Below are 26,801 nucleotides of genomic sequence, written 5' to 3' on the forward strand. Positions count from 1 at the left end.
CAATCATGAAGCAAGAAAATACCTACAAAGCTCAAATGTAACTTGGAACAACAGAAAATTGGAGACAGAATCATTAAGCAAACTACCTTGCATATACAAAGCCTTGATAAAACAAAATGGCTAAACATATTTTAACTTTCATGCCTCAACATCATAGTCTATATAAATACTTCAATTGTCATCTCTTGAATAGAAATGAACTCTAACTTCAGTGAAAGTAAACCGGATTCCCAATATGTGGCTTTTACCCTCTTTATCCAATCTTAGGAACACAAGCATTCAATTCATTGAATTTCCTTTTAAATGAGGTCTCTAAGGCATGACTTTATTCACAATACAACTTTTGTTACTTGCTGATATATATATATATATATATATATATATATATATATATATATATATATATATAGGTTAACATCAACATGATACGTATTATGGTCGTGCAATGCCGAAGTCCCTTAAACTTTCTAACCAACCCATATAGTAAACATTAGGCCAGCAACTCCCAAACCGGACGGCTTTAGGGTGCTAAGTGTAGAGACACTCCTAGAGCTTAATAACTTGAGTTGGCAAGGATATGAATTCCAACGAACCATATTTATTTTTTTATTTTTGTGAATGACCGTGCAATGTCTAAGTCTCTTAAGCTTTCTAACCAACCCATGTAGCAAGCGTTAGGCCAGCAACTCCCAAACCAGATGGCTTTAGGGTGCTAAGTGTAAAGACACTTCTAGGGCTTAATGACTTGAGTTGGTAAGGCTACGAACTCAAACTGGTTATTATCATTATTTATTTCATTTCAAAATAGGTTCTTTTTTTTTTTTTTTTTTTTTTAAACATGCCAAAGGTATCCATTCATTAAGGTCATCAATTCACATCAACTGTGTCAAGGTTAAGGTCAATTAGGTTACATACCTCACAATTAGGTTTCTGATGTGCATCTGTACAGTGTGAAGCATAGAAAAGTAAGAAATCCGATGAAAATCTAATTGAAGCATTTATACAAACCATCATGAATTAACATGATCATTTTAGATTTTTCTTTTATTTTCAAAACTCTAATTTACCTCTATACACAAAGTCTTAAACACATGCTTCAATCTCTAATAAGTTCCAAATTACAAGATCATTGTTTTCAACAAAAATTGATTTTATTAACTTCCATACGAGCAAAAATGTAATAGTTCCTCCTCCACTCCGATGATGGAGTGATTTCATGATTTTAGTTTCTATTTTTCTTTCTAGTAGTACTTCTTAGACTTATTTTGGGGCCGCGTTTGGCATTTACTTTCCAGTTCATATTTTGAATTTATAACTGCAACTCTTTTGCTGCTTTGCATGGATTTTGGTTTTTAGATAAATAACTTGCAGTTATTTATATTCATCTTTGTTCGGATTCATATGATGTTACTGTGTATAGATGTCTTTTGACAGGTTTTTGAAATCAAGTTTGGGGGCATGCTCTTGGAATTCACATGGTGGCTCATTTTTACACCGCCACTCAATTCCTCTTCAACTTGGTACTTTTGTTCTTGTTACACTCCTCATTTTTCATTAATTATCCTTTATCTTCTCACATTGAGGACAATATGACATTCAAGTTTGGGGGTGCATTATTACATTTTTGCTCGCATGGAAGTTAATAAAATCAATTTTTGTTGAAAGCAATGATCTTGTAATTTGGAACTTGTTGGAGATTGAAGCATATGTTTAAGACTTTGTGTATAGTGGCAAATGAGAGTTTTGAAAATAAAAGAAAAATCTGAAATGATCATGTTAATTCACGATGGTTTGTATAAATGCTTCAATTAGATTTTCGTTGGATTTTTTACTCTTCTATGCTTCACACTGCACAGATGCACATCAGAAACCTAATTGTGAGATTTGTAACCTAATTGACCTTGACCTTGACCTTGACATAGTTGATGTGAATTGATGACCCTAATGAATGGATACCTTTGGCATGTTAAAAAAAAAAAAATTAAAATAAAATAAATAATGACAATGACCAGTTTGAGTTCGTAGCCTTGCCAACTCGAGTCATTAAGCCCTAGGAGTGTCTTTACACTTAGCACCCTAAAGCCATCTGGTTTGGGAGTTGCTGGCCTAACGTTTGCTACATGGGTTGGTTAGAAAGTTTATGGGACTTAGACATTACACGGTCATTCACAAAAATAAAAAAATAAATATGGTTCATTGGAGTTCGTAGCCTTACCAACTCAAGTTATTAAGCCCTAGGAGTGTCTCTACACTTAGCACCCTAAAGCCGTCAGGTTTGGGAGTTACTGGCCTAACGCTTGCTACATGGGTTGGTTAGAAAGTTTAAAGGACTTCGGCATTGCACGACCATAATATGTATCATGTTGATGTTAATCTAAAATATATATATATCAGCAAGCAACAAAAGTTGTATTGTGAATAAAGTCATGCCTTAGAGACCTCATTTAAAAGGAAATTCAATGAATTGAAAGCTTGTGTTCTTGAGATTGGAAAAAGTGTGTAAAAGCCATATATTGGGAATCCGGTTTAATTTCACTGAAGTTAAAGTTCATTTCTATTCAAGAGATGACAATTGAAGTATTTATATAGACTATGATGTTGAGGCATGAAAGTTAAAATATGTTTAGCCATTTTGTTTTATCAAGGCTTCGTATATGCAAGGTAGTCTGCTTAATGATTCTGTCTCCAATTTTCTGTTGTTCCAAGTTATATTTGAGCTTTGTAGGTATTTTCTTGCTTCATGATTGATGCATGTTGATAGCATTTCAAATGTTATCATTTTTCTTAGGTTCTGCATTTTGGTTTTGCTATGGGACAAGCAAAATGTAAGTTTAGGGGTGCGATAAGCGCCGAATATTGCATATTCAAGCGCCCTTATTTGCATTAGTTAAGTCCATTAGTTGATTATGCTGTATATATTAGCTTTATTTGCATGCTTTTGTTTATTTTCAGGATTGGTTCCCCAAAGAGAGTTAAAAGTGACGCTTTGATAAGTTTTTGAAGATCAAAGTATGCCGTTGCCGGGAACCTTCGTTTTGGCCAAGATATATGACCTATAGGACTTGTGACGCTCTATGCAAAAGTTCCAGGAAAAAGAACCGCATCAACGGGCCAATCCAAGATCAGTAAAAGATGATATGGTGAAAGGCAGAAGCAGCACCGCGGGCGCCCTCCGTAGATCTGCGGGCGCCCTCCGTAGATCTGCGGGCGCCCGCCAATCACTTTAGTAGCTTCTCGCCGCTACAGGGCCCCGCCGTGTCTCTCGGGCCCCCGCCATCACGCACCGCGGGCGCCCGCCGCAGATCCGCAGGTGCCCGCCAATCACTCCAGTAGCTTCTCACCACCGCGGGCGCCTACCAAAATCGGCAGTAACCTCATGAAGTCATGGGCGCCCGCCGATCTGCGGATAGCAGATCAACCACCCCTGATTTTGTGGTAAAAATTGTCCCCTTGACCCTTTTCTGTGGTCCTGATTTCTCCTAGGGTTGTTGGGGCACGAAAATAGAGGGAAAATGAGATTATTTTGGCTAGATAAAGGCCTTAAGGCTATGGTTGGAGATATCTCACATTTTTACAAGTTTTAGAAAAAGAAATATTGCAAGGTGAAAGGGTTTGTGGGTCTTGAAGATCTAGGTGCGGAAATGGAGTTGAAGATCACTTTTTCTCCTTCCTCCATTGCTCCTATGGGTAACTAACTCCATTTCTAGGGAGGTGATGAAGCCCATCCTTGTAAGCATGCTTTAATTTTGATTTATTTTGGGGAATGAAATGTATGTATGGGGCAAGTTTCATAATCTAGAGCATTTTATAATGTGTAATGAATATTTGTTTATATAAATGATCATGTTAAATCAATTATCTTGTCTTAGATTATTTGTTCTCATGGTTGTATGGCTAGCATTTTCATAGTGATAATGGAAATGAGATTATGAAATGGTTTTAATGGCATGGTTTTTGAGAAATTTTTTAATCCTTAGCTTACGGCTTCCTTTTGATGGGTTAATCTTGTCTCTTAACTCCATGTGCTTTTATCATTTGATTGAGGGCTTGATAATCTCTAGCTTAGTGAGCATGTCTAAGGCTACATAATAGTTTAGGTAGTTCAAGCATGTGAAGCTTTGATAGGTTATTCTTGCCTTGTGATTTAATGAATTTCTTGAAGATATTGTAGCAACCACGTGTTGCTGCATATCATGGTCACATACGTATATTATTTCCCCGAATCAATCATATATTAACATGTGTAAGGGGTTGGAGTGGATTCACTTCCCTAGTCATTTCTATCTAAATTTCTTTCCCCTAAATTTCTTGCACATTATTGTTTTATGAAATTTTAAGTTAAGTGACAAATCAAACACAACTCTATACCCCTTTCATCAAACCAAAAATGAATTTAACGACCTTGGTTGCTATAAACTAGTAATCTCAGTGGTTTGATTTATCCGACCAATAACCCTATTTTACAATGATTTGTTCTATTGCAAAGGGTTGATTTATTATAGATCGAATCTCAAACCGATCAATAGCTTCACCACATACACGCGCCGGAAGCCCTCACAAGCAACAGAGCTCTGATAAACTCCAACGTATAATCTGCTAGTATCCCTCCATAAGCCACTCATCCCTCCACTCATCGCTGTCATCAAAGGAAGGCTTATAGTGAAAACCTTGTAAGATCTAATTTTAACTTCTTTATTTGTTACTTTCTTTCTATATTTTTTCTTTTTTCTTCTTCTTATCGATTAAGATCTGATCTCGTGAAAGAGAGCTTGTTTAGTTCTTTTCTTGAATCGGGAATTAATTCTACAACTTTGGAATTTTAACTTCTTTATTTGTTTTTTTTCTTCTATATTTTTTTTTCCTTCTTCTTAGATATTGAGATCTGATCTCGTGAAAGAGAGCATGTTTAGTTCTTTTCTTGAATCGGGAATTAATTCTACAACTTTGGGTATATGCGCTATTGTCAGTTCTTTGCCTTCTTCTATGGAAAATTGACTAATTGCATAAATATGCCCTCTGATGACATCCCTGTTATGCAGAGTTGGGATGCAACATTTGGAGGGTGCATGTAATCGAGTCCGAGCCGAACCGAGCCCGAGCTTCTGGAAAATCTACCGAGCTCGAGCTTGGCTTAGCCAAGCTTGCCCGATCCTGAGCCGAGCCCGAGCACCTCTATGGGAGTGACGAGTCGAGCCCAAGCAACCCAAAGCTCAGCTCGGCTCAGTTCATTTGTAGCCCTACTTACCATGAAGATTGTGTTTTTATTTTTTTATTTTTTTTTTGAAATACAAAACTATATTAATAGAAGCAACTTCTTTTTTCAGGCCTTGAAGGGCATTATCCGATAAAACCCGGACCCAACTTAATTTATTCTATATAAATTAAGGCCCTTTTGCTAACATGGTCCCACCAAATTGGCACAATGCTGCTTATATTTATTTCAACTCATTAAAAAAATAATATTAATTATACATTCAAAATGTAGCCACAGAGCTTTGACTGATCTAGAGGAATTGGCCGGATGTAACAAAGGTCATTTGGCCCACATCGAACCCAAATGAAAAAATGATTGGATATAAATAGATGGGTATGCAGTACTACCCAACAACTTGAGCTTTTGGGTAAATGGGCAAGCGTCCACCTGTTACAGTTGGTATCAGAGTCAGATCCAATACTTGATCCAGTGTCACGTTAATCGCCCAACGCGTCCGATATTTTTACCCTGGGTAGGCGGGGTGGTTTGATCGCAACGAGGGCGTTGCGTGAGTTCGGGTTTAAGAAAATGTAACAAAGGTCATATGTGCCACATCGGATCTGGATGAAAAAGTGACTGGGTATAAATGGGTGGGTATGCAGCACTACCCAATAGTTTGAGCTTTTAGGTAAATGGGTAAGCGCCCACCCATTACAATAAGACTATTAGATTCCACCCCTAGTGTAACCTGGAAAGTAAGTGGTAGATCAAAAAGTGAATTTGTGTGGAATAGGGGAGATGATAACATTGTTGCATTCATTCTAAAAATGTAAGAGTTACATCACATCCAAAATTTAATTGAGTGGATTAATCAATTAAAAGATAGATATATTAATAATATATCATATTCTCTACGCACAATTCAAAAGGAGATTTGAAGCCAACACTTCATACTGCTTGTTCATTTCTAAATAGGAGATAGGAATGAAGATCTAGAGACACCATAGTTCGTTGGAGATCAAGAACTATGGATATCCATTTAGCAATCAATTAATTATCGGTGAAAAACAATTATTTAATATTGCCTACAAGGTATGTTAATCAAACATTCTTCAATAATTGAGGATTAATAATGATTCGTTAAAGCTAATTTTGAGATGATCTGGGATGCTCGTAAAAAAATTATTTTTATTAAATTAAAAGTTGCTTCCGCTTTATTATTTTATTATCCTATGTGCTATGTACCCAACATAAATTTTAAGCATATTGAAGATTTAGAAGATTCCATTCAGAAAGCAGGGTTTTTGTTTTACCTTCACAAATTCGGAGGATTGGATCTAGCTACACAGGGGATCGAGCATTTGTGGAGTGTTTGCGTTCTTCTAGCTACCATTCTACAAGGATTGAGGAGTAAGCCTGAAGTCTAAAAGATTTGAACTGGGGAGTCGCAAAGCCAGTGGAGTTCAAGAACTAGTTCTTGGTAGAACTAGTTTGTTGTACTTTGGTTTGAGGTAGTGGATCGTTTTGCTCGAGACTACAAAAGTCTCCGTGGTTTTCATTCCAATTAGTCAAATTTCTTCCAACAAGGTTTTCCACAAAATTCCGGTTTCTATCTCTAACTCTCTATTTACTTACTTGAACTTTGTTTTTGCTTTGTGGATTGATTGTTAGTTTTATTTCAGTAAAATTAAATTAAGGAAAAGTCAAATAAAATGGCGAGTTAAACCTATTCACTCCCTTCTGGGTTATTTTTCAAAAGCATTTTTCCACAACCATTCCGCCTAACAGAACTCACACTTGGTATGAGAGGAGGTTCTCTAAACAGTGAGTTGTTCCTAGTGGATCAAATTGTTTTCAAAATTTTATTTTTGTTTTCAAAAATTGATTCCATGGAATCTATGATGAAAGAGGGTAGTTCGAATCAATGTGGTCATTCAAATGAGTTAACTATGCTTTTTGAAAAACAGAGATGATAGCTTATTTTAATCAAGGTAAGAAAGTTGCTCAATAATTGAAAAAAGTTATACTCCTCCAACAATCACTATTGGTGGATGTGATCTTGAGACAGAGTTTGTACGATGTACTTTGTTTCGAGATAGTGATTCGTTTTGCTTGAGTCAACGAAAGTTTATGTGATTTTCGTCCTGGTTGGTCGGATTTCTTTCAATAAGAGTTTCCATGTTAAAAATTTGGTATCAATCTCTAACTCTCTATTTATTTACTTACACTTTATTTTTGTTTTGTGGGTTGATTGTTAGTTCTATTTTTTAAGATTAAATTAAGCAGAAATCAATAAATTGGGCATTCTCACCTTGATTATATTAATATAGTCCTAAATAATTTTTATTTAAATATTATTCTCACTGCATAATTTACAATAAGCTCAAGAAAATATAAATATTTTAACTTTATTTATAGATGGTAATTTAATTGTAATTTTAACTACATAATTTACCCTAAGCATTGTCTTTAAAATATATACATATATATATATATATATATATAACTAATATTATAAAATATAAAAAACTTATATTAAATAATAAAATAGCAGTTGTATTTATTTAATAATTAATACAATACGCAAAAAATAATTACTCCATTCGAAGAAAATATATAACTGATATAATGAGACGTCGTCCACTTCTTCTATTGGGGGGCCTTACTTGACCGCCTTAATTGCGTTGAGTTGGCACTGACAACATTCTTAAAAGAAAAGGAAAGTACTGTTACGCTTGATGATAAATTATTTATTTATTTATTATTAAATGTGACAATCAATAGTTTCCAACAATTCTTAATTAGTTATAGATAAAAACGTGTCTCTTTCCTTTCAAAATATATAACTAATATAATGAAATCTGGGGTCAGTTCTCCTATTGGGGGCTTTAAACAGCCACCTTAATTGCTTTATGGTGGAGCTGCTCAGTCCAATTGGTCAGTCGTTATGGTGTAATGTCAAAAGTTGATTCGAGCAATGGTCACAACAAATTATAATTAAAATTTTCTCCTTTTCGCAATATAACAAAAAAAAAAAAACAATTATATTATTTAATAAGATTACACACAGAAAAAAAAAAAAAAAAAAAAAAAAAAAGTTAATCAATGTCACAAATTTCTACTCCTGAGCTGTTTTGTTGACGTGGCTTTTCATAATTGGACGTTATAAAATAGGTAAAATAATCAGCAACAAATTAAGATTTATTAAATCTATAAATTAGGGGTATGCTTGCAAATTGTGAGATACAACAGAGCAAATTCTCCACACAAGAATGGCGAAAAACAGTAGCTCTCTATGCGTTGGATTCTCAGTGGCTATTCTATCCACCTTTTTGCTTCTGAGTTCAGGTCAATTCATATTTCAACTTTTATAATACATATAAATATATATTGTTAGCACTATGCTTGTTTTGAATTATTTTACCCCGATTTAAACTCACTTTAGTGGTAAAACGCTTTTGCTTTAAAAAGACTTGTTTGGTTAATCAGATGAAATATATTATTTTACAATTTATTAACTAATGAATTGATTAAATTTGTATCGTAATTAGTGTTAGGCTGATTCATGTTCGAACTGATGCATATTTGATAATGAGAACCTGAAAAATTCTTCTTTATGTTGTTCACTAATCAAACATGTCTTTTGATCAAGTTACTTAATCTTAATCAATTTAATAATAATCACTTATAGAATAGTCAAAATCATTCTGAATAATCTTTATTTTTTTAATCCAAAATTATTCTTAAATAAGCATTTAGGCTCTCTCTCTTTTTCTTTTCTTTTTTTGGGATAGGCTTTGCCCTACTTAATTCCCGAGTCACCGTACAAAGCGCTCCCTTCACATTAATCGGGGGTTACTTTTAAGATTTTAGATATCATGAGGTACCAGACGCACGTGAGCCGACCGGTTTAAGTTTTGACAAATATTCAAAAATTTTGTTGCAGGGGTAGCAGCTACAGACGTTGGCATAGTGACCCCAATCTGCTTATCGGATTGTCCAAAAAATCCAGGCGACTGCTGGAACGAATGCATCCAGAAAGGGCATCCTAAGGGAGGAGCATGTCTGGGTAGCAGTGTATCGGGACCTTTTCAATGTTGTTGTTGGGTATGATATATGGTTGTACATTAGAGTACAACTCTAAGTCTAATCTCCCTTCTCTGTATCTTTTCGAATGGCTAGCTTTGAGTTGTAACCCTTTAAGCAATAATGTTGAAAGTTCTATATATTTAATATAAATGCTATGCTTCCATTTGGTTTTCTTTTCTTTTCTTTTTCTGTTTTTTTATATATATATAACTGCAAATCTATTAAGTTTTAATTCGGTTCATCTTCGTGTACAACAGTACAACAACGTTGTATAGAAACAAATACTGTCTGGAACCTGTGATTTCTAGCCGGTTTCCATGGCTTTTTCGAGGCATGATACTTAGATTTTGTTATTATCTCATCACTTGATTTATAATTAATATAAGTTATTGTTTCTTATTTAAAATTCAGTTCAATTACATCGGCTGATCAAGTTCAAGAATATTAGACTGACAGAATTTTGGCTTTGAATTTATAAACAAAATATAATGAATCAAGCTACTTGATTCATATTGAGAATTTTTTTTCTATGGTTAATAAACATTTAACACAAAAAGCTAAATCATAATTTTATTTTTATTTTTATTTTTTTCTAATAAACCTTAAGCAACACTACCAGCATGGACTTGATACTCAATGCTGTTTGTCAAACTCGTAGTTTAACCTGTTTGGCATGCGTTTTGTTTCTACTGTTTTTGTTTTTGGATTGCTACAGTGTCGATTTTGGCAACAAAAATATATTTGGTACGGCCTTGTTTTACTTTACATGTTCATGAAACACCAAAAAGTTATTTTTTCTTATTTTGATAACAGTTCATGACTCAAAACCATAACAGTAGCACAACACAAGCCAAAAACAAAACGCCTAAAACATCGTTTCCAAAAGTGTTCGATTTTTTTCCAAAACACCCCTACAGCAAAAACGTTGTTTCTATTTTAATCAAAAACAAAATGCCTAAAACAAAACGCATGCCAAACGGGTAAGGGTTATGGACTTATGTGTTTAAAACCAAATTATTTATTAAAAAAGAAAAACAATAACAATTTACCCTTATTTAATGAGACTTATACATACTCAACAATATTAACAAAGGTCCAGTTTTATGCTAACTAATTGAAACACAAGCTGTTATGACCTTCCACTAATTAGCACTTATTTTTTTCCAGACAATGAAGGCAAAACAAGTTTAGTGAATAAATAATATTATGAAATTTATTATTATTTTCATATGATTTTTAAAATGATTTAATGCAAAAAAATTGATAAAAATAATCACTAAAAGCTGAAGGGAGGTAGATTTTTAGTTCAAAGTAAATTAGGCTATAATTCTTTTCAAAACATTAACCAAATGATGGATGAAAAAAGTCTCATATCCCAACATTTATTCTGCAAAATTACCATATTGTTTCTGTAATTTACTATCTATGAGTCTCCTCTTAAGCAAAACTGCTTTTAGCATTTCTATTTGATGGAAAAGCATGAATATATAAATTTGGTACAGTTATTATTTTAAATATTTTCCCACTTAACTCATGTTCACAAACTATGAAGTATGCATATTTATTTGGTTATGAAGTATTTAATGACTTTATTTTCTTATAAACAAGTATTTAAAATGTTGTTGTTAATATAAATGCTTGAAATTTTATGAAGTGGGAATTAAAATACGGTCATTCTGCCAAAAGAGAACAGATAGGAGAGAAATTCTTCTAATATTGGTATTTTAATTCCCACTTATATTTATACCCATGGTACTTTTCATCCAGATCCGATGTAGGATAAGTCTCTCCTTGTAACATTCTTCCCCACTCGCGCAACGCTCGCACCTATCCAGGATGAAGACCTGCGCTTAGTGTGATACTGGATCAAGAATTAGATCTGACTCTGATACCAACTGTAACGAGTGAACATTTATCTATTTCCTTAAAAGCTTAAACTGTTGAGTAGTATTGCATACTCATCCATATATACCCATGTCACTTCCCATCCGGATCCGATGTGGGACAAGTCTCCTATTGTAACACTTAACCATAAGGCAATTAAGACATCTCTTAAGGCCTATATATATATATATATATATATATATATATATATATATGGGTGTCAGGAGTATCTCATTTATAAGGCAATTATGATAGTCGTCTAAGAGCAACTCCAATAGCATCTCTAAAATTTGACTTTCCGGATTTGCCATATTAACTTTTTGGAGTCTCCAAATTTTAATTATCGCATGTACTCCAATGGTACATTTTTGCTCTTCAAAATTATTAATATTTTAAAAACATTAATAATTTTTTTTATGCATGCAATATTGTAAATAATACAATATCTATTGTTATTTTATTTATTAATTTATGGAGGTGAAAACGACGGCACATTTATAAAAAAATTAAAAAAATCATTTTTTTAAATAAATTTCATTTTGTTAGGGGAAAAAAAAAAAAAAAAAAAAAATTCGAGCCAATATAGCCGTTAAGGCACTGTTTGGTTCAGCCAAACAGTGCCTAAAACGGCTATTATGTCAGTAGGAACATTGATTTTTTTTTTTTTACTAAAAAAAAAAAACAAAACAAAAACACTTTTCTCCATTTTTTTTTTTTTTACTTTTTTTGCCCAACAAATCATTTAAGGCATTGTTTGTGTCAAGCAAACAGTGCCTTAACAACTCTTTGGTTCAGTTGTGTGGGGAAAAAAAAGGCTAAAAAACTCCCAAAAAAACAGGTTTCTAGAATTTGTTTTTCCAGCCAAACACACCCTCAAATGGCTTTCGGGGCTACAATGTTTTGTGTCACAAAAATTAAAGGGCAAAAAACGTAGTGGGCCCATGCGCCCGCAATCGCCATGTGAGTCACCCAAAAGGCGACCCATTTCCTGATCTAAAAATTCTGGCTCACAAATGGCGACCCACAATGAAATAACTAGGTCGCCACAATGGAGTTGCTCTAAGGCCCAATATGAGGCCTCCATGAGGCAATTAAAGCGATTTTCTAAGGTCCCCTATAGAAAAAGTGGCTCTGTGCATAGTTATATTAGTAATATTCTTTGAATTCATTATGATTCGTGCATTATTTTAATTACTAAATAAATATAATCGACTATTTTGTTGGTCAATACAAGTTTCTTTAATATTAATTATATATATATATATATATATATATATATATTAATTAATGATTTATTTATGAGGCAATTATGGCAGTCCGTCCCCAATAGGAAAATAGGCTCAATATATCATTATATGAGTATTAGTTATATATATATAACCACTCTTCTATTGATGAATACAAGTTTCTTTAATATTAGTTATATATATAAATATATATATTAATGATTCCAATATAAAAATAGGCTCAATATATCATTATATTAGTAATATATTTCATCTATAAGGCAATTATGGTGGCCCCAAATAGAATAAGAGGCCCTATATCTCATTATTAGTTATATATTTATTTGAAGGGTATTGTCTGGGCAGCTCATCCATGAGCCAATTAAAGCGGTGTCTAAAGTTCCCAACCGAAAAAGAGGCTATATAGATCATTATATTAGTAATATACTTTGAATTAATTATGATTCGTGTATTATATTAATTACTAAATAAATATAATCAACTATTTTGTTGGTCAATACAAGTTTCTTTAATATTAATTTTATATATATATATATATATATATATATATATATATATTAATGATTTATTTATGAGGCAATTAAGGCAGTCCGTCCCCAATAGGAAAATAGGCTCAATATATCATTATATTAGTATTTTTTTTTAATGAATTAATTATGATTTGTGTATAATATTAATTGCCAAATAAATATAATCACTCTTCTATTAGTCAATATAAGTTTCTTTAAAAAAAAAAAAAAAAAAAAAAAGATATTGCAAGGGATATCAGTGCACGAATCACGTGCAAAGTAATCTCAAAATAAGAAAACAATCACTCTACACGTGATTCGTGCACTGATATCCCATGCAATATCTTTTTCTTTTCTTTTTTTCTTTATTTTATTTTTTATTTTTTTTTCATTTATGGAAAAATGGCCTCTTGTTTCACTTTAAGATTAGGTTAAAGAGATATAGGAGAGAGGGGGTGGAGAGTGCCAACTAAATTGTCAACGTGGCTACTCACGTAAACTCTGCCTAACCAATCGGCCAAATATTTTGATTGGACGTATCATTTTCCTACATAACAAAAAGATTACACTCGTAACTTAATTGCAGTGAATTGTCGATCCGATCATAACCCACAATCCGATCATACAATAAAGATTTTAGCGCAATAAATGGGTATTTCTATAATCATAATAAATGTTTTATTTTTCTACAAAGAAACAAAAGGTATATATATATATATATAAACTCATAATAAATGTTTTATTTTTCTACAAAGAAACAAAAGGTAATTATGTCCCTAATTTCTGCTCCTCGTGAGCTGTGTTATCTTGATGTGGCTTTTCATAATTGGAGGTTATAAAAAAAAAAGGTAAAATAAGTTTACCACCAACTTATTAAATTAAATCTATAAATTAGGGTTTAGCAAATGGTCAGATACAACAGAGCAAATTTTCGACACAAGAATGGCGAAAAACAGTAGGTCCCAAAGCGTTGGATTCTTAGTGGCAATTCTGTGCACTTTTTTGCTTCTGAATTCAGGTCAATTCTTATTTCAACTTATAATAAATATATATTGTTAACACTATGCTTGTTTTGAATTATTTTAACTTAGATTAACTCACTTTTATGTTATGTTTAGTGGTAGAGAAGAATTGAGGAGGAATGGATAAAAGGAATGTAGGAGAGGGAGGAAGCAAGGAGGGATGAAGCATTCCTTCTTTCTTTGTGTTTTTCTATCTGTTCAGTTTTAGGAAATATATAAAGGAGAGAAAATAAATAACTAGCTACACATATACAAATTTTTAATTCTATTTTTTTCAAAATATTTCAAATGGATAACTACCTTATATTATTTTATACAATGAGGGCATATTGATAAAAATATATATAAAAACTCTTTTTCCCTTACGTCTAACTAAAAAAAAGAAAGTTTTACTCCTTCATTTCTACTATACATTCAACCAAACAAAAATAGGAAGACATCTTTCCTTCCCTAGGGATTCTTCATCCATCCCTGATCCCTTTCATATCTCTTCTATCCATTTTTTCATCCCTTCAATCAAACAAAACTTTAGTGATAAAATACTTTTGCTTTAAAATACTTGTTTGTTTCATGAAATGAAACTCATTATTTTGTAATTGTTTAAATAATGAATTGGTTAAATTTGAATTGTAATTAGTCTTAGTTGGATTTTTTTTAACTAAATTTTTATTGGATTCCAAATCCAAATTACTAATTTGATACACTCCCAGTCACAACATTAGGTTGATTCGTTTTGGATCGGATGCATCTTTGTTAATGAAAATCCGGAAATTCTTAAGTTTCCTAACCAAACATGTTTTTTCACCAAGTTACTTGTATCCTAAACAATTAAAGAATAATCACCGCTGTAATATTCAAAATTGTATTAATATTGAAAAAAAAAAAAAAAAAAAAAAAAAATCATTCTCGATAATCCAAGCAAAACATAACCTAAGAAACATGTTTATTGTACATTACATTACATAATCTTGATGGAAATTCTGATGGAAAATATGGGCGGATATTCTATTGGGATTAATTTATTGTGAAGGTTAGTATTTTTCATATATATATATATATATTTTCACATAATGTATGTTGATTAAATTGCAGGGCTAGCTGCTAGAGAAGGGATAGTGGAGCCAGTGTGCATAGGGGATTGTCCACAAAATCCAGGAAACTGCAATAACCAATGCATCCAGAAAGGGTTTCCTAAGGGAGGAGTGTGTTTGGGATTTAGGGGGTCGCCTTTTTCTTGCTGTTGTAACCCTTAGTAATGCTTAATTACATCGTGCCTTAAGACTACAGCTCTGGTCTAATTTATAATTTCTTTATCCATTCAAATGGCTTTGAGTTGTAAGAATCGTAACCCTTAAAAGAATAATATTAAAATTATCGTAAATTAATGGAGATGCTTTTTGGTTTCATTTAATTTCTTTTCTTTTTCTTTTCTTTTTCTTCTTTTTTCATTTTTTGAGATATATACAAATCTAATTAAGGCAAAATTTTAAATTATTTTGGCTTGGATTTTTTATTATTAACTCATTGGCTTTGGCTTTTGACTCATGACAAGGTCAGAAAACTGAATTTTTGACTCACTTCATTTTGGTGGAGTGTGTTGTTGTTACTTGCAAATTGCAAGTGCAAACTTCTATAGATACAAAATGTAAGAATGAGAAACAATAAATCAGTCTAGAAACTGCAGTTTTTGTTCAAATTTTTGATTCATGTGTAAGGTTGAAAATTTTATAAAAATGAAATGTGTGCGCGTTATCTATCAGGACCCAATTTAAATATCGTTATTGAGAACTGAAGTTAGACTCAGTGCTATCCCGCTAACAGAGCTGCCGCTATCTTTATTGCAAGAATGTACGAAAACAGCAGCCAGTCCTTGGAATGTCGAAAGATTGAATCACTTACCCAACAAGCTAATTCTATGGCCTTAGCAAAGAAGGAAAAACATCTGATTTGAGTGGAATCACTTTTCCTTGATACTATTCTATTGTTATGGCTTATGGGATTGTTCATGCTAAACTTTTCTAACTATTGTAAGTCACAATTCTCAATGACGACAATTCTTAATGTGTGAAAACAGCAGCCAATGGCATGATTCACACTGAGACACGCAAACTTTTTAACGGTATTGCTCTCACGCTCTGGGTATATTTTTATTCTCACGTTCTGTACACTTTCTTTCGTGTTTTTACTATTTGTGACTTAATTTTGTTATTTTCATGTTACTGATTTTATGTGACTTAAGATGCATATAACTTATGATAGTCAACTCAGTAGGGTGTCGCTTTCACACTCCAAGCGTGCTCCCGCTTTATGTGACTTAGGATGTACATAGTTTATGATGATCAACTCACTAGGGTGTCGCTCTCACGCTTCAAGTGCGCTCTCGTTTTATGTAACTTAGGATGCACATAACTTGTGGTATTCAACTCATCAAGGTGTCTCTCTCATTCACTATTTGTAATTTAATTTTGTTGTTTTATGTGACTCAGGATGCTCATACCATAAGGTAGTGAACTGATCATGAAGATGAAACTTGATTCTCGGGAAACAAACAGAAAACCGACCCTCAAATACTGGGTCATCTTGATCACAAAAAAGTAGTTAGTTTATTGCCATAGAAAAGAGAGAAAATCGGCATACTCTACACTAACACCTAAAATGAAGGACACGATGTCCCAATTCAGTTGCACTCCTTCCCTTCTTATATATATCACCTGAATAGTCAAGACAATTAATTAAAAAACACATACACACACGTCACAAATTAACAAGCACAGAAAAATGGCAAGCATGGCTCTTTCCAAAATTCCACACGCAAGAGCGATAGTAGTACGTAGCCCATGGAGCTCCAGGGTCTTTGTTAGTGTTGCTCCCCGGCCTTTCCAGGTCAAGTTCAATCATCATATATCTTTATTTCTATATATCTATTTAAATTTGTATTGCCTATAGTGAATTGCAATGTATTTTGTGACAGTTTGATATACTTTGTCAAAGGTTCTTTAAATTCAAATATCTACATTTACATTTACATTTCTTTTAAGCTTAATTTTATCTATTTGTACAAGTTTGTACTTCACTTTGTTTAGTTTCCTTGCTTTGCAGTAATTTTATTTTATTTTATTTTATTTTTTTTAAGTTTTATAATTATTATTTCTTTTAATATGTTAGTTTGAAATGGCAAGAAAATATGAAAAGAAAAGAAAGGAAAATTTTTTTAAAAATTTTGAGGGAAAATCACTTTCTATAACTATCTAATATTGCCCTATCTTTTATGATAAGTTTCATGCTATTCAAACCACAAAATGATAATTTCCTATAATTTTCTTGCAAAATTTTCAAGCTAACGTTACTAGTTTGGGTCTAACCAAACTGATGATGGTAAATGCAATGAAAACATAGATATATGATTAGGGACGAAGGCATATTGAAGGCAGTGGGGGCAATTACTCACACTGAAATATTTTTTTTTTACTGTTATATATTCACTAAGTTTTCTTATTTTCAATTATATACCTATAAAATTTTCACTTTGTCCCTCCTAAAATTACATTAAATTCACTTTTGCCCCCCTTCCACAACTTCTTGGATCCGTCCCTTTATATGATCAATCAAATATCTAATAATTTCCATATATATCATTTTAGTTCAAAATTCCTCCTTTTTCTTATTACTATCTAAATTTCTAACTTCAACACTATGCAAGAAGGATGATGCATGAGGAAGGGAGCGAGAGCTGTGTGTGTGTGTGTGTGTGTGTGTACATTTTAGACTAGTATTCTCACTGTTTGTGCATTAATATATAGGCAAGTTCAAGGCATGAGGCCACAGCTGCATGTGACAATGCTTCTGGGGCAGCAAAGCAAGGCGCCAATGAAGCAATAAGGGTTGGCCAAGACATGAAAAACAAGGCTGCCTCTAGTGCACAAGATGTCAGAAATCTACTCCATCTATTACTATCGAATTTGATCTGCCAATTCTTTCTTATAATTCACTGTACAATTTATATATAATGTATCACTTTTTAAAAATTGACCTTATATATGTGTGTGTTTTAAGGTGAGCCAAAAATCGAACGATGTGGCCGGAAAGGCGTCTGAATCTGCACAGGATCTAGCAAATAAAGCGAAGCAGACGGCTCAAGATGCATGGGGTTCGATGAAGGATGCCACACAGAAGATCAAAGAGAATGTGGCGGGAAATGCTGAGGGAGCAAAGGAGGCCGTTAAAGAAAATGCTGAGACTGTTAAGCGCTCAATGAACACCAAAAATTAATATCGAGTGTTGTCCTATATATATATATATATATATATATATGTGTGCTAAAATTTATTAGTTCAATGTTTTTGTTTTTGTTTTTTTGTTTTTGGTTTTTTTTTTTTTTTTTCAGTTTTCTTCAATCATTTTCTTGTGATTTGAGGAACCCAAAGTTGGGCTAATTGTTGCTTTTTAATTTAAAATTGTGCCAGATGATATGATCCATTTATGTTTTGTTCTTATAGTCATGCTTAGAGGGTTCGAACCCCTCAACTTATTTAATTTGGTATTTCACTATATCTTTAGATTAAATTCAATAGGGTTTATTTTGGTATTTCACTATCTCATCGACAAAGGTTTTGTTTCTGGGTAAAACCAATACGAAAAAATACATAGTTGATTCCCATGGGCCAAACCGCCCAAACAGCAACTGTAAAATAATGGGCCTCTTTGGACCAACTACACAAATGGCATACCTGATCCGTGGTGGGCCTAAAAGCTCGTATTTTCAATCTCTCCTCATGCATTTTTAGTGAACCCTCCTCAATTACCGTTACAACGCAATTGAATTTAGAAGTTATTCTTTCCAAAACTTTTCCAACAATTTTTTGTTCATTTAAATTTTTACCAAGAGACTTTGCCTGATTTACAATAGAGGTAACTCTAATCAGATAAGCATGAATTGTCACATAATTTTTCATCATTAGGGTTTCAAATTCACAACCGATAGTCTATAACTTTAAAGCAATTACATGACTCCATCATTCGTACTCATTCCGAAACAACTCCTATACTTCTTTGAATGTTTTAGCTCCCATTATTCTAGAAAAATAGTATCATCCAAGCCTTGTTGAATATAGAACAAAGCCTTAACATCTTTCTTCTTGTTTTCTTTCAATGTTATTCTTTGTGCTTCACTCTACCAGATTACCATTTTTTGCATAACCATTAAAAAAACGGTGTTCATTTAATACCATGGGAACAATTGGATGAGATTATTGTTCATTTTATATTATGGGAACAATTGGATGAGATTATTGTTATATGTTTACAAATAATACTATTTTTAATTTAAAATTGTATCAGATGATATGATCTTATATAATTTTGGTCTTATAATCATGCTTACAGAGTTCGAACTCTCAACCATCCATTTGAAACGAAAATATTATTGATAGAGGATTTGATTTGTTGCGGATGGATGCAATTCATTGGGCTCTCCAAGTGAGCTTATTTGTTTGGCTTAAAATAATTATCCTTTTCTTTCTTTCTTTTTTATATTGTTATTTTTGAGCCTAAAAGCTGGTATTTTCTATTATTTTCTATTTTTTGCTTGAAAATTCCTCCTTTTTTTCCCTAGTCTTTTCTATCAGACCCCATTCATTGCGTTCTTTTAGAAGTCTAATGATTGTTGCAGAACCATATAAACATATGAAAATGTGGGATTCTGATATTATTACATCACTAAAGATAGTTGAATACAGAGCACCAAGATTGCTTAGAAAACTGTAGTAAAAAGAAGTCCTGTAATTATGAAAGAAGATTCACGATCATAACAAACCTAAAAGTTGTAACACCACAAGATAACTGAGTAGACATAAAGTTGTAAGTGGGATTCAAAATTTTGTATTTTGAGAGTCTGGGATGAATGGTAAGAATTCAAGTCTGCGTAGCGACAAATGGGTGCAAGAGTTTCTTGCCAATAAAATTAAACATTGCTATGATAAAATAAACCATTTCAATTGCATCTGCCATAGGAATAGCTTGTTTGATCTGTTCATCTTCAAATTACAATATTCGAATTTCTTTTTTTGTTTTACAGCAAAAACCAAAGTTAAAGAACTAGAAAGGGGGTTGAGGAAACATAAATGTCTATTTTAGACACACACAACTAATGAACTAGGTCTAACAAGAAAGCAAATCTCAATCTATATTAAAAGCAAGTCTTGCATTAGATGAAGAAGAGTATAGGAGTGATGATGCAGAAAAACTTGTATTATTGCTGTGAGAGTACAAGCTCTGCATTGTTGTTGATGAACCTCCTCCACCAGAATGCTTATTATCTTGTCCTTTGAGGAGCATGTCAGCTTTCACACCCTCCTCTCTGTCTTGCCTTATTTCCATCAGCATTGCAGCCACATCCTTCATGGTAGGCCTGTCCTCGGGTGAAGGGTTGACACAAAGCAAAGCCACTCCCAAGGTCTGCATCATCTCCCCGATTTCAGACTCAGGACGGGAACATAAGCTCGAGTCTAACACCTCAATCCCACCTCTCCTCTGCCTTACCCAGTCCACAATGTGTAGCCCTTCTGGTATGGTTGGATCAATGGGTTGCTTCCCCGTTAACACTTCCAAAACAACTACACCATAGCTGTAAACATCGCTCTTCTCTGTGATCTTCATCATGTATCCATATTCTATATTGAACAAGCAAGATGATATTGTTGGAATGAGTGTTACCATTGTGACACATTAGGATCAGCCAAGCCTTCTAGGACTAGTAACTCAAGAATTGTTTGTTTAATATGTGCTAAAATGGTTGGACTCTTTTGAATTACAAGGAAAACTTTAGTACTAGTTTGAAAATTTTGAAATTGTTGACATGATTGTTACCATTGTGACAAATTAGGATCAAGTATTGTCTGTTTAATATGTGCTAAAACAGATGGATATACGTTGGACTTTTTTGAACTACTGTGAAAACTGTAGGACTAATTTGAGAATTTTGAAATTTCATCTAAGAACACTAATAAGGTGTATAACTTTTAAGGAAGTTGAACTAACCTGGAGCAATGTAACCATAGGAACCAGCAACTGTGTTAGAAGATCTTGCATAGTCTTTATCATCAACAAGCTTGGCAAGCCCAAAATCAGCAATGTAGGGCTCAAATTCAAGACCAATGAGGATGTTGTTGGCCTTTATGTCTCTATGAACAATGGGAGGAACACAATCATGGTGTAAATAGGCCAAACCTTGAGCTGATCCTAACACAATCCGATACCTCAAATCCCATTCCAAGCAGCTACCACTTCTTTCATGAAGAAGACTGCCTAAGCTTCCGTTAGGCATGTAATCGTACATAAGCAATCTGGTGTTTTGGTTCCAACAGCATCCCAAGAACCGAACAATGTTCTTGTGACGGATTGAGCCAAGGGTTTTTACCTCTGTTGAGAAAGAATCGCGAACCCCTCCATTAACTCCAAATTGGTCATTAGGACAGTTGTATCCAGCAGCCACTGTTGTAGGCCACAGCTTCTTCACTGCAATGACTTCCCCATTTTCAAGTTCTGCACGATAAACTATCCCTGAACATCCCTTGCCGATCACATTAGCTTCCACTAGGCATCTCAGCACTTGCTCAACCGAGAAATTCAGCTTTTGGAATGGAGTGAATTGCCAAGGAAATGAGTCCCCTCCACCCATTTCAGAATCATTATCACCACCACTCATTCTTTTCACGCGAAAAACTGCCACTATTCCAAGAACTGTCAATGCCACAGCCACAATGGTGAGTAAGGCAATGGCAAGCTTAAGCCGGCTTGACTGCCTAAAATCACTGTCTTCTGACATTCCAGTTGCTGCAGCATTACTCAAGATACACGAATCAAGACCCGAAGAACACAAGCCTTGGTTTCCCTCTAACTCTGTTGCTGAGAGCTGTCGGAACAGCTGGTTGTCAGGAAGATAGCCAGTGAAATTGTTGTATGAGATGTTCAGGGACACTAGGTTCTCGAGTCTGGAAAGAACCATCAAATCACCTTCAAGCTTGTTGTGAGAGAGGTCTAGGGTGGACAACTTGTTAAGAGCAGAAATTTGGGGTGGGATTACACCTGTTAGTGCATTCCAACTCAAATTCAAACAAATATCAAGGCCTTCAATTTTAAACAGTTCCACTGGAATTGCGCCAGAGAGAGCATTGCTACTAAGATCAAGCAACTGAAGACTTGAGCAGAGGCCAAGCGACGAAGGAATTGATCCTGAGAGAGTGTTTCTGCTTAGAATGAGCCTATCAAGAGCATTAAGATGACCAAAACCTCCTGGAATCTGACCCACAAACCTGTTAATGGACACATCCAACACCTGAAGCCTATTGAGAGATGACAGAGAACTAGGCAAAGTGCCTCCAAGGGTGTTGTTGCTTAGGTTCAGCATCTGTAAATTTGTGCAATTGCCAATCTCATCTGGTACTGATCCAGTTAAGCGATTCTCAGAGATATCAAGAAAACTGAGGCTATTGAGACGCCCAATTTCTTTAGGAATCTCTCCACTGATTCTATTATCAACCAGCCTGAGCCGAATGAGAGAACTGCAGTTACCAATCTCCGGTGGGATCAAACCTGAGATGTCATTGGAAATCAGGAGAAGCTTTGTCAGATTTTGAAGCTGAAACAGGCTAGGAGGCAGACCGCCGGAGAGCAAATTGTGCGACAAATCTAGAGCTTCGAGGCTTCTGCAGCCTGCCAAAGATGAAGGAATGCTTCCCTCGAGTTTGTTCTGCCAGGCAAAGAAAACTATTAACTCAGTCAACAGCCCAAGCTCTGGAGGAATCAAACCTGATATGTGATTAGTATCAAGCTGCAACTGTAATAGGCTTGAAGCATTGGAAAGAACAGATGGGATCGAGCCAGAGATATTATTGTTACTAATCATCAACTCTACCAGCATTGAGAGGTTCCCAAGTGACTGAGGTATGGAACCTGATAAGAAATTCAGAGAAAGATCAATAATCTTTAGGCTTCTGCAGTTCCCAACTTCTTCTGGAATAGGCCCAACAAGATTGTTCTGCCAAAGCAACATCTTCTCTAGCTTCTGAAGCTTGCCTAACTCCGGTGGAAGCGGACCTGAGAGGCTATTTTCGTACAAATACAAGTCCATGAGGTCTGAACAGTTGCCCAAATCTGGCGGTATTTCGCCTGAAAGCATTGTTGTATAGACTGACAATGTTTGAAGCTTGCCTAGTTTACCCAATGAAGCCGGTAAAGAACCAGAAATTTTAGTATCTGCCAGACCTAACACCTTCAGGTTCAAGCAGTTTCCTAGCTCATCTGGGATCTTCCCAGAAATTTCTTTGTTCCCACCGGCTCGTATAGCTTCCAAATTCGAACATCTTCCTAATTCAACTGGAAGATCCCCACTAAGCTGATTATCAAACAGTAGGAGATTCTTGAGGTCAACACAATTGCCGAGCTCTATTGGGATCTTCCCAGTGAGCTGATTGGAGTTCAATATCAAGTCCTGGAGGTTCAAGAGCTTACCAATGCTTGTTGGAATAGTACCCACAAGACTGTTTGAACTGACATCAAGGACTCTAAGAGAATCACAGCCTCCAATGTCAGGAGGGATTGTTCCTGTGAGATTAGCTCCGGAAATAATGAGTGTTTGGAGAAAAGGAAACGAGGAGAGGTTGGAAGGGAAAGGAAGAGCTAAGTGAGTGAACTGTATATCAATTTGGGTAACAAAGTTTTTGGGAGAACAAGTGATGAATGACCAGTCACAAGGAGTGGGGTCTGAAGGGTTCCAGTTTGAGAAAGCTGCAGGGGGTGGTGAAGGAGAGGTTTGAAGCCATGAAAGCAGTGTAATGACTTCATTGTTTGCTGCAGAAGTAGAAAGTGATACAACAAGGACTGTAATGACTAGGAAAATGAGAGAGTGGTGGTGGAGATAGTGGTGGCTTTGGGTGTTGAAGGATTGCCTCGGCATCGGCATTTGCATTGGCCTCAAATTCCAAGCCACTCTCCTTGGTTTTGCATTCTGTGTGTGTATGTGTGTGTGTCTATCTCTTGGTTCTTTTCTTGCACTCTTCTCTGTTACTGCTTCTAGTGAAATTAAACTAATGGTATTCTACTTGCTTTGTAGTGAAGCAAGAAAAGAGGACACACAGAAAGAGGAAATTTGATTTAAAATATGGAATCACTCACAACACCTCCACCATCTTCACCTCGGGGTTCTCTCACTGCGCTCTCTGTTTTCTTTCATTATAATTTTGAATACTCCATTGTTGGATTGCTCACACTAGAAACCAGATACACACCATGTGGTTTTGCATTGTTTTCATTGCCATAGTCAGTGATATGAATGGTTTTTGCTTTTGAAAATTGGGCCACACCTTTGAATGACAGTTAAATTTGATAGAAAACCCTCCTCTGGAATTAAACAATTTCAAGTTTGATGCCAAAAATTCTTTGGAAAATGAAAGCTTTTTACTCTCTTACAGGTAAAATAATTAAGTTGTTCTAGCAAGCCTAACAAGTAAATCATGTTCTTGAATCTTAATCTAGTTGTTCACAACCTAAATTTTACCACGTGAATCAAGATTATTATAGGATCGACTCATTTATTAAACCGAGTTTACTATTTGAGCTAGACTCATTTACTAAGTAAATGAAAACAAATCGAACCCTTAACTCGTCTGAGATAATTATAAATAATTCAGTTAGTTTCTAAATTTTGGATTAAGGCATTGTCTGTCCAATTAAGATTAGTAACATGGTGCAATAAAGACTGACCAGTGCTCATGTCTAAGCTGGTCACAAATTGCTTGTAGTAGGCTCTATCTAGCCCACAGCCAAAACAGTGTGTGTTTGTGTGTGCGCTAGGGTTTTGTGTAAGCATCTAATATAAGCAAACCTAGCACATGGTTTAGAGGGAACTAATTAGATTACCGACAGTTAAACGTCATTTCCTGATTTTAGGGCCAAAACCATGTGGCGTGTGAATTCTTTTTGCTGACCCATACCAAACCCTTTTCTTATGAATTATTTGATTTAAAGTTACTATTGTTTAATGGACAAAATGTTACTAGTACATATTAGTATATTTCATATAGGTTATATTTCATATAGGTAACTATAATAATTACTAGGACTGCTGACCAAAGGCACAAACAAAGGTGAAAAGAAAATGAAATTAAATGTAGGTGCCAAGGACCAGAGTTCTAGGGCATGACCTTGGAAACCTCCCCCAATATGGAATCTATACACGTTTTGTTTTGTCAAAACCCTAAAAGGATCAATCTCTGTTGATAAAACCAAAATTTGCCACCCCCTTTTTCACAATGGGACCAATTATTGTCATTAAATTGCACTCGATCTCTATCAAATTAAACAATTGTTCAGGCTGAACTTGAACTCAAAAAGGGAAAGAAAAAAAAAAGTAATTAAATTTTTGCTGGAAATTTGAAAAAACAATAGCAAGTCTCATAGTAATTGTTTTTGTCTTTAATTTATGAGCAGTGATATTCACACCAAATACTTATAGTGAATTGTCTAATTGAATACTTTTTTTATTGGTATTGGTTATTTATGTTAAATACAAGTAAGTGGAAAACCCACTTCTTTATTTATTATATAAATGACTAATTAAAAATAATAGGTGTAGCAATTCAGTGCAAATAGTTGATGCAAAAATTATTTCATTAATTTATATATCCAAGTCTGAGTAAAAAAGAGCAACTGTGTAGGCTTTTGAGAACATATGTTATATATTTGAAGGCAGATAATGGCAAATGACTGAGGTGTGCCGGTGTTGTTCGAGTGGTAAAGGGTCAGGTCTAAAATGTCCCTACTACTAATTTTAGATTCGAATCCCCTTCTGCCTAACTCCACTAACTTCAAACTCTCTAACCATTGTCAAGTAGGATACATATATTTGAAATAGACAAATTTTATTTTTCATAGACTACAATGAAAATCATCGTCACAACAAATGATTTCATTGACAATGTTAATCCCAGTGCAAAGGGAATGCTTCAAATCCTTGCTGAACAGAGATACGGACCTTTAGAGTCTTTGATGACTAAGGGAGCAATTGGGCGGGCCAAACCCAGGCCGACTCGAGACCAGTCTAAAACATTTCAGGCCTGGGCTATATAAATTGCAATTCAGTTCGGGCTTGGGTTAAAAAGTAACTAACCTGATTTCTTTTCAGGCTAGACTCAGGTAGTCGGGTTAGTGTGAACCGAGCCCATTCCGAATAACTCAAGCCCAAACTGAGTCCACTGCGAATTATAAAACCAAACGAACCCATCTTACAAAACCGAACAATGAACCAGATATATTTGTAACATATCATATACAGTATAATATTAATGGCCCGTACTTGTGTTGGTTTCATATCCTTCAAAAATATTAATGTTATGTCTGGGAGCAGCAAATCAGTGTCTTGGATTGGAGATTGAAATTAGCTTGGTTTAAAATTATATTAAATTTTCTCTAATTTCAAGTCCAAGGCGCCGATTCGATGCCACCAAACATAGCATAAGTTACATCAATCTAACAACCTCAATCCGAAATAGCAAACAGAGCTGGAAGCACGAATTCAACTCAAAATTTCAGTCCGAATTCAACCCAGGCTTAAAAAACTTAAGAATGAATGGGGCTCGGGTTGACGGTTGGGTTGGATTGAAGATTTATACCTTGGATTAAGCCCGAGTTGAGCCTCCAATCCACCTGAATTGCACTCCTAGATGACACAATGTGAGGCAGACTGAAGATGCAACCAAACATCTAGTGTGCTTTTATACCTCTAATGATATGTTTCACATTCTGCCCCCACTTCTTTTTCTTCTTACTCATAGAAAAATGCAGTCTTTTTAGCTAATTCACC

The 26,801-nt window shown here is 34.5% G+C and overlaps 2 protein-coding genes across 2 annotated transcripts; one reads left to right on the plus strand and one right to left on the minus strand.

Annotated features, from left to right (window-relative positions):
* The first annotated feature begins 16,695 nt into the window (after positions 1-16,695).
* LOC132310198 (uncharacterized protein At4g13230-like) lies at positions 16,696-18,558 on the plus strand. Its single transcript, XM_059808407.1, has 3 exons — positions 16,696-16,828; positions 17,746-17,871; positions 17,999-18,558. Exons 1-3 carry the CDS (start codon positions 16,724-16,726, stop codon positions 18,212-18,214), a joined length of 447 nt encoding a protein of 148 aa, XP_059664390.1. The 5' UTR covers positions 16,696-16,723; the 3' UTR covers positions 18,215-18,558.
* A 1,361-nt stretch (positions 18,559-19,919) lies between these two features.
* On the minus strand, positions 19,920-26,710 carry LOC132306724 (LRR receptor-like serine/threonine-protein kinase RGI2). The gene is made up of 3 exons (XM_059804249.1): positions 26,611-26,710; positions 20,981-26,193; positions 19,920-20,613 (listed from the first exon to the last, which is right to left on the minus strand). The coding sequence occupies exons 2-3, from the start codon at positions 23,907-23,909 to the stop codon at positions 20,120-20,122; spliced, it is 3,423 nt and encodes a 1,140-aa protein (XP_059660232.1). The 5' UTR covers positions 23,910-26,193; positions 26,611-26,710; the 3' UTR covers positions 19,920-20,119.
* Between the last annotated feature and the right edge of the window lie 91 nt (positions 26,711-26,801).

This window comes from Cornus florida, unplaced genomic scaffold (assembly GCF_030987335.1).
Source record: "Cornus florida cultivar Cherokee Brave unplaced genomic scaffold, ASM3098733v1 CherokeeBrave_3.0.0_Hap2_Chr05, whole genome shotgun sequence".
Lineage (NCBI taxonomy): Eukaryota > Viridiplantae > Streptophyta > Magnoliopsida > Cornales > Cornaceae > Cornus > Cornus florida.

Bases quoted from the DNA above. Each gene is read 5' to 3' on its own strand.
- LOC132310198 (XM_059808407.1), top strand. From the start codon at position 16,724: ATGGCAAGCATGGCTCTTTCCAAAATTCCACACGCAAGAGCGATAGTA. The intron at 16,829-17,745 runs GTCAAGTTCAAT...ATTAATATATAG, and splicing joins TTGCTCCCCGGCCTTTCCAG to GCAAGTTCAAGGCATGAGGC. The intron at 17,872-17,998 runs GTCAGAAATCTA...GTGTGTTTTAAG, and splicing joins CTGCCTCTAGTGCACAAGAT to GTGAGCCAAAAATCGAACGA.
- LOC132306724 (XM_059804249.1), bottom strand. From the start codon at position 23,909: ATGCAAATGCCGATGCCGAGGCAATCCTTCAACACCCAAAGCCACCAC. The intron at 20,614-20,980 runs GTTAGTTCAACT...TGTTCAATATAG, and splicing joins CTATGGTTACATTGCTCCAG to AATATGGATACATGATGAAG.